General features: G+C 43.9%; 1 protein-coding gene across 1 annotated transcript in view; it reads right to left on the bottom strand.

Annotated features, from left to right (window-relative positions):
• Slc38a4 (solute carrier family 38 member 4) overlaps positions 1-16,844 on the bottom strand; it is a 38,611-nt gene extending 21,767 nt beyond the window's left edge. The window contains exons 1-2 of the mRNA XM_036208785.1: positions 16,653-16,844; positions 3,347-3,579 (exon numbers count right to left, since the gene is read on the bottom strand). Coding sequence (XP_036064678.1) covers positions 3,347-3,468 — 122 coding nt within the window. The 5' untranslated portion in view covers positions 3,469-3,579; positions 16,653-16,844. The remainder of the gene's footprint in view (positions 1-3,346; positions 3,580-16,652) is intronic.
• Positions 16,845-19,834: the final 2,990 nt, after the last annotated feature.

The following is a 19,834-nucleotide window of genomic DNA, read 5'->3' on the forward strand; positions in this document are numbered from 1 at the left end:
GCCTGAGCAGCAAGGCCGGCTGCCACCATGATCGTTTTGCCTGTAAAACTACAACACAAGCCTTTGTGGCTATATTACACACTCAATTCTGCCTGTTTCTGGAAAGGCCTTCCTAGCTGGTACTTTGTGGTTTTGAAGGCATTTCTCACATTCCAGAGTAAAACCAAACAGTTGGAGAATGGTTTAGGAAGATAGCTCTTAGAAATAAAATGAAAACTGAATTCCTCCAGGAGAGCCTTACAAATTGCCTTTTACTTTTATTTTTATTTTTAAGATTTCTTTATTTATTATGTATACAGTGTTCTCTCTGCATGGATGCCTGCAGGAAGAGGGCACCAGATCTCATCACAGATGGTTGTGAGCCACCATGTGGGTTCTGGGAATTGAACTCAGGACCTCTGGAGGAACAGCCAGTGCTCTTAACCTCTGAGCCATCTCTCCAGCCCCCAAACTGCCTTTTATAAAAGGAGCTAGTCCTGAAAATACGCTGACAGGGAAGAGGTATAACAAATGATCTGGGAGAAGAGACACTGTAAGGTGACTCTAGGACACTAGAGTACAATACAAGGCACAGCCAGAACACAGCAGCACACCCACATGGTGTCTATACAAGGTACATCTTTAATATAACAGACACACCCACATGGTGTCAATACAAGGTACATCTCCAACACAACAGACACACCCACATGGTGTCTACACAAGGCATAGCCAGACCACAACAGACACACCCACATGGTGTCTATACAAGATACATCTCTAATACAACAGGCACACCCACATGGTGACTATACAAGGTACATCTCCGACAGACACACCCACATGGTGTCAATACAAGGTACATCTCTAAAACAACAGACACACCCACATGGTGTCTATACAAGGTACATCTCCAATATAACAGACACACTCACATGATATCAATACAAGGTACATCTCCAATACAACAGACACACCCACATGGTGTCTATACAAGGTACATCTCCAACAGACACACCCACATGGTGTCAATACAAGGTACATCTCCAACACAACAGACACACCCACATGGTGTCTATACAAGGTACATCTCCAATACAACAGACACACTCACATGATATCAATACAAGGTACATCTCCAATACAACAGACACACCCACATGGTGTCTATACAAGGTACATCTCCAACAGACACACCCACATGGTGTCTATACAAGGTACATCTCCAATACAACAGACACACTCACATGATATCAATACAAGGTACATCTCCAATACAACAGACACACCCACATGGTGTCTATACAAGGTACATCTCCAATACAACAGACACACTCACATGATATCAATACAAGGTACTGCTAGAATACAATAGACACACTCACGTGGTGTCAATACAAGTACATCTCCAATACAACAGCACACTCACAAAGCTTTCTGTGTGTTTCTAGGAAGCACAGAGTAATAGTCCTGAGTGTACACACTTTGCCCCATGTTTCTCACATAAAACCCAATGCCCCGGGCTGCGGCTTTCTTCTGTGTTCATATCCTCCTACTACCTTTCTGTGGTTTAACAGTCTGTGTTTAATACACTAACTATGTAGGGGGCTGGCACATGATGCTCACAGTTGGAACCTGAGATGATAAGGTAAAATAGACAAAGGACAATAAAAACAAGTGTTTCGCCAGGCGGTGGTGGAGTACATCTTTAATCCCAGCACTTGGGAAGCAGAGCCTGGTGGATCTCTGTGAGTTCAAGGCCAGCCTGGTCTACAGAGTGAGTTCCAGGACAGGCTCCAAAGCTACACAGAGAAACCCTGTCTCAAACAAACAAACAAACAAAACAAACAAAAAACAACCAAAAAAACACAAGTGTTTCTTCTAGTACAATCTAAACTGAAGTGTGTCCAACACTCTAATTTTATTTTCCTCAGCAAATTAAATCTCCATTGCATGAGTGGTTTTTCAAACCTAGAATTTGAAAGTAAGTATATAACTTATTTTTGAGGCATTTGCAATGTTCTTGTTTTGGCATGAGATGGCATGTAGGCATAGAACAGACAGCTTGTACAAAATATGAGAGAAACACCCTCAGCATGTTAAATATTTTACACCAGAGGCGACCTCTATTGAAAACATAAGGAGAATGACCTCAAGCAAAGGCTACAGTATGTTGAACTAAAACAAAAAACGAACAACTACAAATTCATTCTAAACCAAGCACAAACAAAACCCATCCATTAAAATGACATCCTATGCATGAGCTCACAGTTAGAAAGTATGTCACTGTGAGTAGCTAAGACAATGTGAGGCTGAGCAGCAGCATCCACTGTGGACTCCAGGGCTGTTCTTGGGACTGGATCCCCTTCAGCTCATCCACCTCCCACAGCACTCATACCTGTGCATGTTCCCTTCAGAATTAAAAGCGCCTCAGATTTGGGCCAGTATATTAAGAGCAACAATGTAGTTAAAAGGAACACAGAATTGGGGAATATCGCCCTACACCCGGAACAGTTACTTATGCCCTGGAAAAGCAGGTGCTAGTTCACTAGCCCACACTTCAATGGGAGCGAAAATGAAGATAAATCTCCCCCTAAGCCAAGCAACCACTCTGCAGATGCCAGGGCCCTCCCTGTGTTCTACCGCATTCAGGAGCCACTGAGTTTAGAATCTGCCTCCATCTACCCCTTCCTAGTCCAACAATCCTAAAACTCACTGCACCAGATCATCCATAGGAGGAGCATTGTTCCCTCCTGACTGCCCTTCCCGGACAGAGGGAAGGAGCTGACAATGACGTCCTTATTAGAAATGAGGTGGGTGAGCTGCACAGGTTAGTGCAGTTGATAGATGAACAGAATGACCCAAAACTCAGATGGAATGTTTAATAGGCTGAGAATATGCCATATATTTAATGTGTGACCCCATGATAGTTTGTGAATGATATTACTCAGGATATGCCTTTGGAGGAAAAAAACCAAACCAAACCAAACCAAAACAACAACAACAACAGCAAAGAACAAAACAAAGCCCAAAGCCAACCAACCAACAACAAAACCCTCTGGGGACACACAACAGTGAAAGAATAGTCAAAGGAAGAATCTGTGGGAGGGTCCATCCCCCCCAAGAGAGAAACAGAACAACAGGCTAATGTTGGTGAAATATGGGTTACATTAGCAATGGAGACAAGGACATTGCAATTTCAATTTCCACTCAGTCACACGAAGGCCCAGAGAGTTGATGTGTAAACATCCACATTGTTATCTCCCATTTATCCATAATCAATCCAACCATTCTGCCCAGACCCTGGCTTTCCAAGCCCGTGGCCTGTCTCGTCTGTCCAGAGAGCCTGGCCGCTTTTCATCCCTACCTGCTCATGGCTGCCTTCTCGGAGCTGCCCATCCTCATGTAGCTGTCTTGAATACTTTCTCCACTGCTGGTCTCCTCGTCGTCAGGCTCGATGTTGACGTTTCTCAGTTCCATGGGGTCCATGTGACCTGTCAGCGCTGTCCTGTCCACACAGAGCTTCTTCAGTGTAAATAATACACAGCACCTTCCAGCTTAAGGCTTTTCCACTTCGCCTGACGTTCAGAACACCCTGTTCTGGAAACAGAACACAAAACACACCATTATAATTTGCTTTGAATTGGATCGATGAATCTGAATCCCCTTTGTGGGCGCTTTCCCTAAAACACAGAAAGGAATGAAGTTCTTAGAAGCCTCACAAAAAATATGCCCTGACAGTTCCCCTCACCTAATACAAAAAGAAAATGAAGAAAAGAAACAAAGAATGAAAGAAGGGAGGGAGGGAGAGAGGAAGGAAGGGAAGGAAGGAAAAGAACAGAACATGGTGGGTATTTTGTAACTCACCATGGGAATAAATTAGAAAAAAATCCCACAATGTGGCAGACAGTCATTATGAAGACTTAGGTCTCTGTAAGCAGACTGCATGCTTTTTTAAAGCAGAGGGGAGAGGGACAAGTAAATTATTGACAGAGGAAAATCTGCCAAGTAACTCACGGGCTGTAACTAGAAAAAACATTGATGCTTTCATTTAACTGAGCATGAATGAATTCAAGCCACCAAAGTGCTTGCTAAGATGCAGCCCTCGGCAGGACTGAGCCTAAAAAGCCGCGTTCTAGGCACCTGGAATGCAGGCCACAGTGGAAACTACTAACAAAATAAACACACGGGTTTACCTTCGAATCGGTGTTAGACATCATTTACATCAAACTCAAATGTATATTACTCACAAAGAGATGTGCCTTTTTAAAAAATTTTTTTGGTTTTTTTGAGACAGGGTTTCTCTGGGTAGCTTTTGCGCCTTTCCTGGATCTCGCTCTGTAGACCAGGCTGGCCTCGAATTCACAGAGGTCCGCCTGCCTCTGCCTCTGGAGTGCTGGGATTACAGGCGTGCGCCACCACCGCCCGGCTGAGATGTGCCTTTTATCCTGTGCTGTCTTTGGGTCAATGGGTCCAAGCACAACTTGTTTGGACTTTGTTCTCCCCAGCTGTGAAGTGATGAAGAAGGACTGGCTGGAAGTGCCTTTTCTAAGAATACCACAAATCATCCTATGTTACTGGTGGAAATTTTCTGAAAAGCTTACAGCTAGAATCATCCAGCTGCTGTTGAGCCCTTATACTAACAGAAACACAACTCCCCTCGAAAGGAGAGATTCTAATACGAGAGTTGCCCACCTGCTAAGCACGTATTGAGCAGACAGACATACAACCATGGAAATTGCTCCAGAACTCAAAAAGCCACAAATCCTGAGAAATGTGAAGCTTGCATAGGAGAATGCCCCATCAATCCCAGAAGCATATCTGAAGAAGGCAGCTCACACACTTGAGCTTAAGACCCCCAAATTATGAAGTTCAAAACACATGTGGAAATGCACTAATATATGAAGGTCAGTAAGGCACAAGCAAGGACGAGATTCCCAAGTCATGGAGCAATATAAAATAGGCTTAAAAAAAAAAGATATATTTATTTATTATGTATACAGTTGTATGTCCTGCCTGCATGCATGCCTGCAGGCCAGAAGAGGGCACCAGATCTCATTACAGATGGTTGTGAGCCACCATGTCGTTGCTGGGAATTGAACTCAGGACCTCTGGGACAATAGCTAGTGCTCTTAACCTCTGAGCCAACTCTCCAACCCTAAAGTAGGCTTTTAAAGTGACATAATAATAAAAAAATTGTCTGGCGGTGGTGGCGCACACCTTTAATCCCAGCATTCGGGAGGCAGAGCCAGGTGGATCTCTGTGAGTTTGAGGCCAGCCTGGTCTACAGAGCGAGATCCAGGAAAGATGCAAAACTACACAGAGAAACCCTGTTTCAAAAAAAAAAAAAAAAAAAAAAAGAGATCCAAATGAGAAAATAGCATCTATTTAAGTATGTTGTAAAACAAGGAAAGTTAATTTTATGCAAAAGCAAATTCTAAAATTTAAAAAAAAATGCAGCCATTGAAACAGGAAAGTGGAGATAGAGCTGTAGAGATCACTCAAATCATAACACAGAGATAAGAAACAAAAATGTGAAGGAGGAGTTAAGAGATCCTCACAAGGTCTAATAACTGGTCTCACGTGGCAGAATCACAAAAGCGGAGAGACAGACTGCAAAGAGAAATTTAACAAAGAATTGGTTTCAGGATTAAGGAAAAACAGCAAGTCCCAGAATTTCAAAGAGGGCATGCACTTCAAGCCAGAGGGATGAAATGAATCCTTTATTAATGCAAGACAGAGTAAGCGCGTCAGATAAAGTCAAGAGATGACACACGTGGGGCACAGAAAGGAAAATGTAGATGCTTAGAAAGAAACAGACCAACAGAAACTGCGCACAGTGGGTCCCTTTGCCCGTCACACCTGCCCAGTCTCACTTCCAGACCGGAGCTACTCAGCGGTTTCTGCTTCCGGTTCCTCTATTCTAAACTTAAGTGAAGCGTGCATAGCTGGCGACCACGGCGAGATGGTGGTGGGCTTTCTTCTACTACACTCTTAGCAGCGTCAGTTAAAGAAACATGGTCACCGTGTGGAGACCCATTTTATCCTGCTCTACAAAACTACTAAATCTGTCCTGATTTACCTACATGCTTCCACACAGGACCAATCGTCGCCATGTACTGCCTTCCCGTTGTGTAGATGGCATGCCTGGGAAAACCAAGTGTTGTGTTTGACTACGAGACCCTACATTACCAGGATTTTGAAAGCAAGGTTCCCGCCCTTTCTTTCTTTATGAACGGCCTCATCCTCTGAACTCAGCTTCCCCCTTCATCAACTCAGGTTGCGTTGTGCGAAAATATTGCCTGGAGTTGCCCCTAGGTATAACCCCTAGGCAACTGAGCCTGGGTTGTATTAGTTGGAATGTGATGCGCCTTCATTCATAACAGGACTTCCGAGTCGTTTTTTCATGCTGGAAAACAACTTTGTTTGCTTTCACTGGTCCTTGCTGGAAATTCCAGATTCAGAATCATTTTCCCTCTGGGTATTGAAGACATTTCTCCCTTCATCTCAGCCCTCTACTGGTTAGTTTGTTTCTTGTGTCTTTGTAGCTAACATTATTTTCTGATTGATTTAAAGGTTTTTCTTCTTACACTGACCTGAAATTTCACCAGTGCCTAAGTTTGGTTCAGTTGTTGGCTTAACACACCAGGGAGTAGGGACCTCGTATAAGGGATCCCCCCCACCACCACCATCAGATTGACCTAAGGGCCAATCTGTGAGGGTTTTTCTTAATTGTTAGCCTCTGTGGGGAGGGGGACAGCCCACTGTAGGTGGTGTAACCCGTAGGCAACTGAGCCTGGGTTGTATTAGTACAGTAACTGAGCAAGCCAGTAACCAGGATTCCTTTGTTTCCAGCTCAAGCTGCTGCCTTGGTTTCCCTCCATGATGGCCTTGAACCTGCTAAAATCAAATCTCTCCTCCCCACAAGCCGCTTTTCATCCTTGCTTTATCACAGCAACAGAAACCAAACAAAAACAATCGGGATGACATTAGATGTGGGTAGCTTTTACAATCCCTGGCATTCAGCACACAGAGGACCAGTTCAATCAAAGGACATGCAGCTTCCTTCAGGACAGAAACACATTTTTTCCTGCCATTATCTAAAGCCAACTTATCTCTTCCCCTATGTTTATCTGAAGCCCGCATGGCAGGCCTCTTGGTCCAAATTGTTCAGCTCTCCCTTCACAGATAGCGTCTTGTTTATGAAGTTACAGTGTTTCTGACTTGAAATGATACAGTACCCACCTGCCCTCAGGAGAAAGTGCACTTTGAAATTTGATCTTTTTTTGGGGGCTGTGTACCACTCCTTTGAGTCACTAGGAGGCAGCAGTGAGCTCCAGGTCCCAGTCAGCCAGCGAGGATGAGTGTGAAAACAGCCAATTCTCTAGTTTGCTGTGTGCATCAACTGTTGTGGAGGGACATTCAAGGCTTGGCTGTCGGTCTGGAACACTATTAGCATGGGAACCTTCAGGTCACTTGAAGCTGGCTTTTGAAGGACCCGCTCCTCTGTGTTTCTTTTTGCTTTAGGCACAGCAGAGATAAACAAGTCTCCTCTGCCATGTGCTGCCGCTGTGTAAACGGCACTCCCACAGGTCCAGAATAAGAAGGCCATGAAACAAAAGCCCTGATCTCTGAGCCCAAATACCCACTTTCCCCTTTAACCTCATTACCTCCAGTGTTTTGTTACAGTAACTACACAACTTGTATAGAAGGTGAGACGTACTAAATACATCTTCACCTTAAGATATTTTCAACTTCGAATTCGTTCATCAAGCTGTCGCTCAACTGTCAATCAAGTAGCAACTATGTCTTCCCTGTCTTTATCCTACTGGTCCACACTCAGGTATAATTTTCCAATGTCACGCCCCAAACAATGAACATGACTTTTATGGATAGCTTTTATTTTCAACACAGCTAACAACTCAGTGTTTTCCTCAGGCACATTCAGTCTCCTACGTTCTCTCTCTGCTCTGGACTCTTCCAGATGCCCCTGCACCCGATGTAGAAAGTGGGGGTTTCAGCCACAGACGTATAAAGTCAGGACATGACCTCACAAGGTATGGTCTGAGGGAGAGAACAGCCAAAGGGCATGCAAAAGAGTCCAGAGCAGGGAGAGAAAGTAGTAGATTAAACATGGCCATGGGGTGGGGAGTGGGGCAGGGGGAAGAGTGAGAGAGGAAGAGGAACAGAGGAAGATAAGAGAGGGCCAGAGCCAGGCGGTGGTGGCAGGGCATACCTTTAATCCCAGCACTCGGAGGCAGAGGCAGGTGGATCTTTGTGAGTTTGAGGCCAGCCTGGTCTCAAAGTGAGTTACAGGAAAGGTGCAAAGCTACACAGAGAAACCCTGTCTCGAAAAAGCAGAGAGAGAAAGAGAGAGAGAGAGAGAGAGAGAGAGAGAGAGAGAGAGAGAGAGAGAGAGGCGCCAAGGGAGCACAGGGTCAAAATGGCAGATTATGTAGGACTGAGAAGCTGGGGGAAAGGAAGTCTATGAGCTGGAGAAGTGTAGGGTAGGGAGGGGGCAGGGTGAGAAGATTCAGGAGGACAGCCTGGCCTCTGTAACAGCTACTTGTGATGGTGAGAGAGCCCGCCAGGAGGCCGGCATGCACTTTGGTATGCTAATAGGTACCACAGTTAACCAGTTATCCCTAGTTTTTCTGGACCTGAGGAGACATGCTTTTAATTTCCACTGATAGTGTCCCCCCGTCCCCCTCCCTTTCCTCCTCCTCATTCTTCAGGTCTTCTTTTTGTTGTTTGATTTTATGGACATAATATTTTCCAAACTCTTTCTAATGCCATTGCATTGGCATCTTCGGGACTTGGTCAAATAGCTGGTCTTCAGGTTTTCAGGTACCCTGGGCTTGCTTCAATGCTGCCTGCCCCTTTGATGGCCTTTCTGAGTAGCAGCTCCTCTGCAGTGTGTATGTGGGGGGGGGGGACCCTGAGTGGGGGAGAAACACCCTGCAGGGCCCACTCGTAGGTACAGCTGCCCCTGGGGCTGGGGCTTCCATTCCTACTTGGTATACACTCTTTCTCTGTTGTCAGGGGCCAAGCACTCAACAGAGAGTCCTTTGCAGGTCTTCTTTATGGACTGGATTACAGAATTAAGATTAAAATAATGGCAGGCCACCATTTCCCTAAGCCAATATCATTTCTAACTATATTCTAGATCCTGATATATACCCACAAGGGAAGTGCAGTTCTCAACCTTTATCAAACAAGGTTCTTTTTGCAGCTACTGGAGGCTACTACGGAGACCCACCGCTGGTCAAAATGTAGAGAATTAGTGACCATGGGACACACCAAACTGGTGCATCTACAATGCAAACCCTAGATGCTGAGGTTCGAGGAATATCAACCGAAGAAGGGGAGGAAAGACTGTAAGAGCCAGAGAGCCAGGACTCCTGTGTCTTCTAAACATACCAGGGAAAGTGCACCCGTGAAATCTCAACAGTAGGATTGCTTAAACAAGACCCACATAATTACCACACCAGCTGACGTGCCAACTCAGTTGGGGAAATGTCACAAGGCATACCCACGGAGGAAGAGCTAGAGGCCATCAGTGGCTGCTGGGAGGGAGAATCAGTCTTCTCCAGGAACAAGCCCTAAACATATGTTCATACAAGCAACACTAAGTGGGCTCAGCAGGTTTATTTTTAAAAAATTAATGTTTGTATTTATGTGTACCGGTTATAACTATAGAAGAGGTTGTGAACTTGAGAAGGAGAGGGTCACGGGAGAAGTCAGAGCAGCGAGGGGGAGAAATGATATAAATATAGTACTCAGATATGAAATTCTCCAAAAGAGGTACATTTTAAAAAATGGTGGCCCAAGCAGACTACAGTGCCTCAAAGCAAGGTTCTTTGGTGAATACTGTCCCTGGTCACCTGTGACCTAGTCTCCTCTTTGAAGATGTTGACATGACTTGGTGTGGCAACAGAGCACCCTTTAGAAAAAGAACACTTACCCCGAGGCTCCGATTTCCCAACTCTATCTCCTTTCTGGTTTCTTTGAGTTCTCCAAAGCTGCCATGGGTTGATGATATCACTAGCTACCACTTGTAATTCTGCCCATGGGCTTGCCTTTTACAATGTTTTTTCTTTTTTAAAGTCTCACTGTTTAATTCTCTAGAGGCCATACCCCAAACCCCTTCTATCTATTTTTAAGGCTTTAAGCTGTGAAATTAATGGAGCTAAGGGATAGCCAGAAAGCTGGTAAGATACTGTCCTTCAAAGAAAGTATCCACAAATATGTTTCAGGAAAAAAAAATTAGTATTTGAATCAATAGACCCAGTGTAGAAGGCATTCTGCCAGTGCAGCCTGTGAGCCTGAACCAGTACACCGAGAATCTGAACAGAAGATAAAGGTATGGGGAGGGCAAACTCACTTGCCCTCCTTAACCTGAACGCCCATCATGTTTCTAGTTCACAGGCCTTCCTTCTTCACCTCCAGGGGCTGATGCACACAGCTGCCTGGCTCTGAGGCCTGCAGCCTCAGAACACATTATTCAGCTAGGCTTCCTAGTTCTTTAATTTACAGATGACAGAGCGTGGAACCTGTGAAGTCCTCATTATCACATGAGCCAATTCCCCGTAATACATTGTGACCACATCTATCAACTATCTAGTTATCTACTGCTCACCGCCCATTTGTCCTGTGTCCTTGACTTTTAATACATACACGGAAGATTTTCAAGCTACATCTTTGCCCAGGCTTCGCCTCCAAGTTGTGCTTCCATGTGACCAGAGGCCTGATACTTGCATATCTCAACGTTTAAATTCCATATGCCTAAAATCTTCCTCCTCATCTACCACAAGCCATGCTAAGCGTGTTGCCACATGGTGCAACTATATGAACCAGAAGCAGGAGTCTACTCCCACAACTTCCAGTCCTTTACAAAGTCTAGATGATTTTAGAAGCAACTCAGGCTTTTCCTCTAACTGGGCTACCTTGTCCCATCTCCCCCACCATCACTGTCCAAGGAGACATGTCCTAACTGAGCTTGAACCTGCCCTTGCCTGCCTACCCCAGAGCCATTCCCCAAACACTCAAAGGCAGAGTGAACTTCTAGAGTTCGTCACAGCCTCCCTCTGCTGAATGCCTTTTAATGCCGTCCACATTCTCACGAGCCTAATGCGGTGCTACCGTCTACCTGGTCTGTTTCTCCAGCCTCTGGTTTTATCTTGTCCTGCATTCTCCTCATCAATTAGCTACACTAGTCTATAGTTTGAGGAACACACTCTGTTCGCTGTTACCTCAGGCCAGCTGCACCTGCCAGTCACAGCGGCCCAAATGGCCTTTTCCTCCTCGACCCTGTCTTTTACTCAGCTTTTCCATCTACAGAATGACAAGAAGTTCTATCCCATGGTCCAACTTGTTCTGAGAATCAGGGAAGGCTGCTCTGTGGAAGCTCATGGCTGAGACCTTTGTCCACAGTCCAGGAGTCTCAGCTAAAGTTCATTTCACCTTATTACACCACCTAAAACCATGCTAATCTTGAGATCTAAATCAGAAGATACCAAACCTCACGCAGCACCTACTCTGTGTGTCCAGCGAGCCAGGGTCCATTTTAAGGTGCTGTAGACATCACCCCAGGTGGTCCTCACAGCAGCCCTCTGAGGTGGGTACCAATCTTGCTCTATTTGCATATACAGATGAGGAATGGACATACATGTTGAGTGACCTTCACACTATTGCTCTGTCTAGAGAACTAAAGCCTGGGTGGGGAACAGGAACTCCAGCTTTGGTGACAAATAGAACTAGGTATAAATCTTGGCCAAATTACCTAACTGAAGACGTCTAACCAAAGACTTCCCATTTCTGGAAAAATGGGGGTCATATCATTTACCACAAAAGCAGCATCAGAGTTCAAGTATGATAACGTAGGAGGTCCTCAATAAACTTGAATCCCTTTCCTTCCTCCAATAATCAGATTCCCATCACTGTCTTTGTCTGCATTTGAACACACATACTAACATGTATACTTTACCTTACATACCCTGAAAGAGGGCCTTATGTTCTCAGAACTCTTGCAAGCCTTGTAAGCAAGGTGGGCAAAGAACTTTGTGTTTATAGTGCTTTTACTATGCATAAAACACCTTTTCATTCTCTTTGGAGAGTGATATACCCCATATAATAGTTTGAGTCCTCAGCTTCTGATTCTGATTTTGGTCATCGCCAGGGAGCATTCACAAGATGTGTAGCCCATTTTCATCTCTGAACACCTGACTACTGATCTAGTTTAAAGGTCTAGCAGTGACCAAGCACAATTCCAACAGCATCAGAACACTATGGCACTCGGAATACTTCAAATCAATTGCTTGAAGCACAAAATAAGCATCTAGAAGGATCCTGGTCACATCAGCATTGCCTAAGTGTAACCTCATATTAAGTCACATAAATAGACTTCAGCATGAAAGTATTTCACAGTGGCATTCATTCATTCATTCATTCATTCGTTTAATAAATGTGGAGAATGAAACACAAACCAGAAACACTAGAAGTCACAGAGAATGACTTAGAGCCCTGAACTCAAGGCATGCAGTCTGTTAGAGAAAAGAGTTTGAAAACAGAAAACTTTTACATGTAGCCCAGTGACCATCGCTGCTATTTTTTTCTGAGTAAATATTTACTGACCTAATCAGCAAACTGGGGCATGAGTAAGATAGAAAAGAACAATGCTGGCAAACAGCAGGGCTGAGAAGGCCCCTTTCTGTGGGTCTAAATTCTGTGCTCTGACTCAGCACACAGCAACTTTGTTTACTGGGTACCCACTGGATGAAGCCCGTCTTCAACATTGACATCCCCAGTTGCTGCTCTTTATCCCCCATGACCAAGTCCTATCGTCCTTCTTTCAACACAGAGCACATCCACCTCAGTGGTCTCTCTAGATTATTAACCTCAAGTGATGCCGCAGAACTTTCTAGATTCCATACTCTTTAGCACCAATGTGCGATCACAGTTGACATTCATGGAGTCACTGGACATCCTGCAGCTCCCATCGCCACCTCTGAACCTCTTCACACGTGGTTTCCTCAGCATGGAAATTTCTTCCCTGTACTCCCGAGGAGGCATCTCCAGAGCTCAACTAGGGCAACTTAAGAAGCCCTGTGTCTGGAACGCCCCTTCAAGACACACATCTGAACTAGACCTTGCGTGCTTTCATAGCATGCTCTCTTCCCCTGAAGGGCTCGTCTCATCCTGTGCTTACATTTGCACTTATGTGGTTATCTGACTAATGGCCATCTGTCCAACTAGGGAAGAAGCTTCATGGGAATGGAGCGGGTGCCAGACTCCTAGCATCTGGCACGGTGCCCGCTGTTATTATATTCTGTGAACACCAAAGCAACTTGACATTGTATTCGTTACAGACATGGGTATACACGCTTGCTAGTTTTAGGGGGTGTGTATGGCTAATATTTCAAAAGTAAGCAGCAAGTTTATCTGATTACCAAGAGAAAGAACAGCTTCATTGCCCCTAAAATGCTTCTGAACACTTCTAAAAGTCAGATTTTAGACAGAATTCTCTCTCCTTCAGCCTTCCTTTCCATTCTAGCTCAGTCTCTCGGTGACATGAAGAAGTCTTACAGAAACAGGCGAGATCATCCAACACAACGCTCAGCAGCTCGGGTACCGATCCTCTCTACCCGTGGAGAGGCAAAGTCAAAATTTAAGAGTAGGATTGGGACTTTGTCATGTTAGCAGACTTTCAGTTTAGCACATTTGTTAGCAGGTGTCTCAAGCAGCAAATTCCTCAGATCCAAACCCTGGTTAGCAACCGTGCTAGAGGTTTCTCCTTTGAATTGCTAGTAAGAAGCTCACAGTGGAAGCTCCTCAAAATGAGAAATTTCTCAAATGTTGTGGCTCATCACCAAACCAAGACATCGAAAATGGTAAACAAAACTGTCCTGAGTCATATCAGAAGCTGGAGTGACGACCTTCTGTGGGGACTGCAAACATTTGTCCTACCTGATAAGGGACAGTGGAAGGGGAGCTAGTGACGTCAGGGTAGGCTTTCCGCCACTGCCATTGGTCTGGTCCTTCAGACCATCTCAGTGTTGACGAGTCTACTCCAAAAGCCTGGCACGGGTAGCAGACGGCCAACGTGGCAATGACCCCTGGGTTGGGCAAGTGAGTAGCAGCTGCCCACGCAACTTGAGGCCAAATGATCTTCTATCTGAGGAACTGACTTAAAGTCACACCTAAAATTCAGATTACTGAATAGAATGTTTGCGTGAAGACCAACTTAATACGACCTGCATGCTAAAGCGCCTCAATTTCCCCAGTGAATCCTTCTCACACTTTAATAGCAAGGCGAACTGGTTACCTAACTCACTGTTTCTCACAGGAATTACTCTCCGTGGAGACATTTCGAGCGGCTAGGGAGGTGACTGTTCATAATGTGCTTGTTGCACAAACCTAAGGACCCGAGTTTGATCCCCAAATAAAAAAGGCAGACATGGCAGTGGGTGTCTGCAATACAGCACCAAGAAGGCCAAGACAAGAAGGCTCCTGGGTCTCACTGGCCAGCCAGTGTCGCTAAACCCATGAGCTGTGTGGTCAGTGAGTAATCTTACCTAACAAGTAAGATGAAGAGTAGGTGAAGAAGACATCCAGTGTGGACCTGTGACCACCACGTGTCCACACACACACACACACATACACATACACAGACACACACACACACATATACACATACACACACACATACACACACACATACACATACACACATACACACATACACACAGATACACACACACACAGAGACACATACACACAGAGACACATACACACACACATATACACATACACACACACATACACACAGAGACACACACACACACATATACACATACACACACACATACACACACACACATACACACATACCATACACACACACACACACACACACACACACACACACACACAGAGTGGGGAGTCAGGGGTCTCTCGGAAAAGAACCCTTTCATATTTACTTCAGTATTTTAGTATTCTTTCTTTGTCCCATACTTAGACACAGCTTAGGAATAGCATCTAGAAAGAACTAGAAAATTTCCCAGTGAACATCCCCTATGCTGAGGCTTTGTCCTCCACACAAATTACATGCTTAGCCAGGTGAGGGAGGGCACGTGACTATAACCCCAAGAGAAGGATTGCTTTGAGTGTGAGGACAGCTGAGGATACAAAGTGCATTCTAGGCCAGTGTGGGCTGCTGTGTGAAGCCCTGTCTCAAAATAAAAATACAACATGCTTGTTAACAGTAGGACTAGAAGACCATTCATAAAATTGGAATATGCTTCCTTCCTTATAGATTTTTTTCCAGGTGAAGACATGGTCATCTTAAGCAGAAACCCATTTTCCCCATACATCAGCCATCTTATGGAACACCAGGGAGGAACATACACGTACAATCTTGTCAAAGGAAGCTCTTGATGCCATATGGTTAAATTAGTGCTATCTAAGAACCTGCCATGACCGTGAATACAGTACATTCCCAAATGTCTACATCCCATAAAAGATTCAAGGCCACCTCTGGAGAGACCATCTTCTTTTTCTCCCCAAAATAAATGATTTCACTCCCTTTCAAACAACATATATATTAAGAATAACAATCTCAACAACCTTTGTCATATACTGTAAGAAACCCTTCAGGTCTGACCATCACAGTCCTAAATGCTGACATTGTACTTTTTAGGAGGCTAAATGCTATGAGGAGAATTCTAGAAAAATTAACGTATGACTTCAGACCTGAGGCTCTTGAGTTATAAAAGAATTGTAATCTTTTTTAGAAAACAGAGCTAACTTCGTTAACTTGTCAAGAGGTTCATTGTAAACCACTGTCCAAGACTATGACATGTTTCAAGTCTGGAATGTTTCCACTGGGCTATAAAACACCCTTTGCTTTAGTCTTTTTCATGGAAACCATTGCTAGCTCCTCTATCAGATGCTTAATGCATGTCTGTGAAAAGCCTCTGCCCTGTTGGTAGTTTGGAGAACAGCAGTTTCTACATCACCAATTCTAGTCCTTCAAAACCTAAAGTTCTACTTATATTTCCTCTATCCCACAGGCTCTTCTGATGACTTTACTCTTCAAACAAACAAACAAACAAACAAAAAACGTTCTGTGGAAAATGATCAAGTTAAAAATAAGGGAAGACATGAATCTTTTCTCCTCCTCCTCCTCCTCCTCCTCCTCCTCCTCCTCCTCCTCCTCCTCCTCCTCCTCCTCCTCCTTTAGTGGACAGGGCAAACATCCATTCCCACCTTTACTCATGAAACATTCTTTGATTGCATTTCTGCAGGTTTTGTTGAATGGTATCACGTGAAGACAGGACTTCTCCAGCTCTGTCTCTTTTCATAACTTTTATTAAAGTCAGTGATCTGCCGGAAGCCCCAAGTCCTGAAACTGCCAGCTGGTTTTGCCATGTTTCCTTTTCCTGTTAACCACTGTCCAATTTTCTGATCAGACCAACCATTTGCAAAGAAAATTGCAATTGGGATCTGGATAAATAATTTCAATGTCTGATAATATATCAAACTGATCTTTTAAAGTTTCTCCATGTAGCACTTTTAAACATTTTAATTTGTAATGACTAAGCAATCAACACAATAAAATGAAGAAAGCAAACACTACCATCACTCTGTGAACATGCATGTAAAACCAACTGTACCTTAATTATGTATCCAGTCCTGTGCAGTCTTTCATGAATTGTTTGGGATGGCAGACCCCTGTCACAGAGATGACTTATCTGAACTTTGGGAAAGCAAGACAATGATTTAAAGGCCAGTGGGAGTGAATGACACAGGCCAATCAACACCCACCTTCTTGCCCCAACACCTCCCTTAGTTCCAGCTTGCGTCAGCTTAAAAGAGGGATGTGAACTTGGTTTGCTGTTGTACACTTGGCTGAAACATGGGTCACAGCAAGCTCTGTTTGCTTTTAGAATTCTGGCTTTTATACAACGGAGCGACTATTGAAAGTTTTACCTCGCTGTCACGCTGCACTCAAAAGTCTGTTGTGTGGCCAGTGGATAGATCAAGGGGCAGCCATTTTTCATATTTTATGAATGGACAACATAAAGCAAAATGTAACAGACATTAAACAAGTCACACTGTGGAAAATCACAGAATGTACAGATGTCACTGCTTACACAGGAGCATTATTTCCCTTCGCGTTGTTGACCTGCTCAGAGGAAATTTTACAGACTGACAGACAGAACCTCCACCAGTACTGAGGTCCTCAAGGTCCCAGGAGGTGGGGACAGTAACCCATTGTCAGCCACTGCTACCTCACCAGAGGCAAGGTGCTGAGCAAACAAGCCGTGGGATGCTTTCAACGAATTTCTGAATGCATATATTTCAAGAACCAAGCCTCCTTAGCCCGCCACACACCAGAGGGGGTGTTCCAATGTGCTGGCAAATAATTTATCTTCAGTTGAAATTTATCAGCTAGACATTCTGAAAGGGAGATGAGAAGAAATGAAAACCAAGCCAGATTCAGGCTCTTTCCCTTTTAAATATTTATAGCTTAAATAAACCTCCCAACCAATCAGAAGCAACGATCTGTCAGGACAGTCTGTCAATATCTGTTCCTGTAAAAACCAAACACTGTCCTCTGGCTAGGAAATTCCCAAGTTGATGCAACACCCCCACGTGAGAGGGCTTCTCATGTCTCTCTTCCTTTCCCACCTGCCCATTTGTTCATTGACTCTACGATGATGGCTTTTATTCTTACCTGTCACAGCGTGCTCTTCACTTCTAGAGTGTCTGTTGTTTTTGTTTTTGTTCTCCACCCCCACCCCCACCCCAGATGAGAAGTATTGTAATCCAGGGAGAAAAGAATACTACTCATGAATTTCTGGGAAATCTGAAAAAAAAAATTCCTTTTCAAATGACTGTTTCCATTATTTAATTATTATCTTTCCAATTTAAAATTTCATCCTGTTTGCAAAATGAAGGTGAGAATAAGCCAGCAAAGATTTGCAGTAATTGTTAGAAAATTAAATGCTTCTGCTAAAATTCCATTTCCCGGTTGGCCAACTGAGCCAGCATAGACGTACTTCCAATAGAACTTTACTGTATAGTGTCTTTGTAGTAAATAGGGAGTTGATAAACACACACACACACACACACACACACACACACACACACACACACTTCAAACATTTTGCTTCCCTTAACATTTTATCATTTTTATTTTTAAGTGTAATGAATAATTATAGCAATTAGTATGTTAGGTTAAAATTACAAACATACTTCCATGGGCTTTTTTTTATCCCAACTTAGGAAAATTCTAATCACAAAGTTTCTAAGACTGACTTAAAGTCAAACCCACGGAAACTAGCTTGAATGGCCAAGGCCCTGGCTTGTGCTTAGACTGTTTGTATTTTCATAGACCATTTACACACATTGAAATGTGGTCAAATTAGTAAGGAAAGTGTGTGGTCCGGCCTTGACAAAAGGCAGAAAAACTGCCCTTCTGTAAGAAAACAGAACTTATACGTGATAACCTAATGCCTTGATTATTTCTTACAATCATACCATAGTGTAATTTCACATATATCTGGTGGTAGATTTATGCTGTTTTGATTTTTAAAACACATAGTAAATACAATATGTTCAGTTATGTTCTAATATGGTTGAAGTATCATTATAGAAGGAGGTAATGGATCACAAACTTGGTCTCTTTAAGGTGAAAATGATGGGTAGGGATGATGGCACACACCTTTAATCCCAGTATTTAAAAGGCAGATTGGAGGTGGATCTCTGAGTTCGAGGCCAGCCTGGTCTACATAGTATATTCCAGGACAGAGAACAGCCAGGGCTGCATAGAGAGACTTTTTCTTAAAATAAATAAATAAATTTTTAAAAAAGTAAAAGTGATGTAGGTTATAAGGGTGGCTAGTAAAGAAAATCTGGATAAGGAGGTGACACACACTTTAACTGATCCTCATTAAAAGAACTCACAAGTAAATGATTCCACAAATGGGGGCGGATGCTTTGGTCTATGTGGGCACAGGGTTGGGACTGAGGACACATGTTCACATGAAGATATCCTTGGCTTCCCAGGCTCTGTCACAGTGAATAGCAGATTTAACTACACGGTGTCCTCTGGGACTTGTCAAATGAAGAGTTGCTAGGGGCTGAAGTCATCCACGAAGTTCTCAGGGAGCTTTGGGGAACCCTGGCTAAGAGGAAAGGCCATCTGAGATCCCAGTGGGCAGAGAGAAAGCAAAAGACATCCTGAGTGAAAAGCGACATGTTCTGACAACGTGAGAACCCTTCAGGCCACAGTGGAGCCTTCTGATCAGACAGGAGAATGCAATGAAGCCATCCAGATGGAAGGCCACTGAGTCTGGGAACTCAGATGGTTATGATGAGGAGCCTTGCCATCACCGGACACAATAAAGCTGGCAGAGGAGTGTGCAAAGAGATGGGCGGAGCTGGAGGCGGGGACAAGGATGATAGTTTGGGATTTATGTCATTGGCCTGTCTGAAAAGAAGGCAAACAGAATTCAAATTGAAGTCAACAGGAATTTGCCTTTTTTTTCTTAAAACTTTTGTATCACTTTTTTCTAGCTCATGATCCAGGCTATGGATTTTGTAATAGGGGAAACCAGAAAACTTGAAATCAAATCTTTGCCTTGCACAGCGAAGGGCGGCTTCCATTTATTTTTGGCTGTTGTCCTCAAACAGAAGATACTAGAATGTGAACCCCAAGAGGATGTCATTAACTGTAAGCACAAAACTACTGAGTCAAAAGAGGCTTAGATACATCAATGTGTGGAATCAGAATTTGCCTTGCCCGTATTCAAAACCACTCAAGTACCCTGTTTGAAATTTTAGCTTCAAC

The sequence above is a fragment of the Onychomys torridus genome, chromosome 16 (assembly GCF_903995425.1).
Source record: "Onychomys torridus chromosome 16, mOncTor1.1, whole genome shotgun sequence".
NCBI classification, from domain to species: Eukaryota; Metazoa; Chordata; class Mammalia; order Rodentia; family Cricetidae; genus Onychomys; species Onychomys torridus.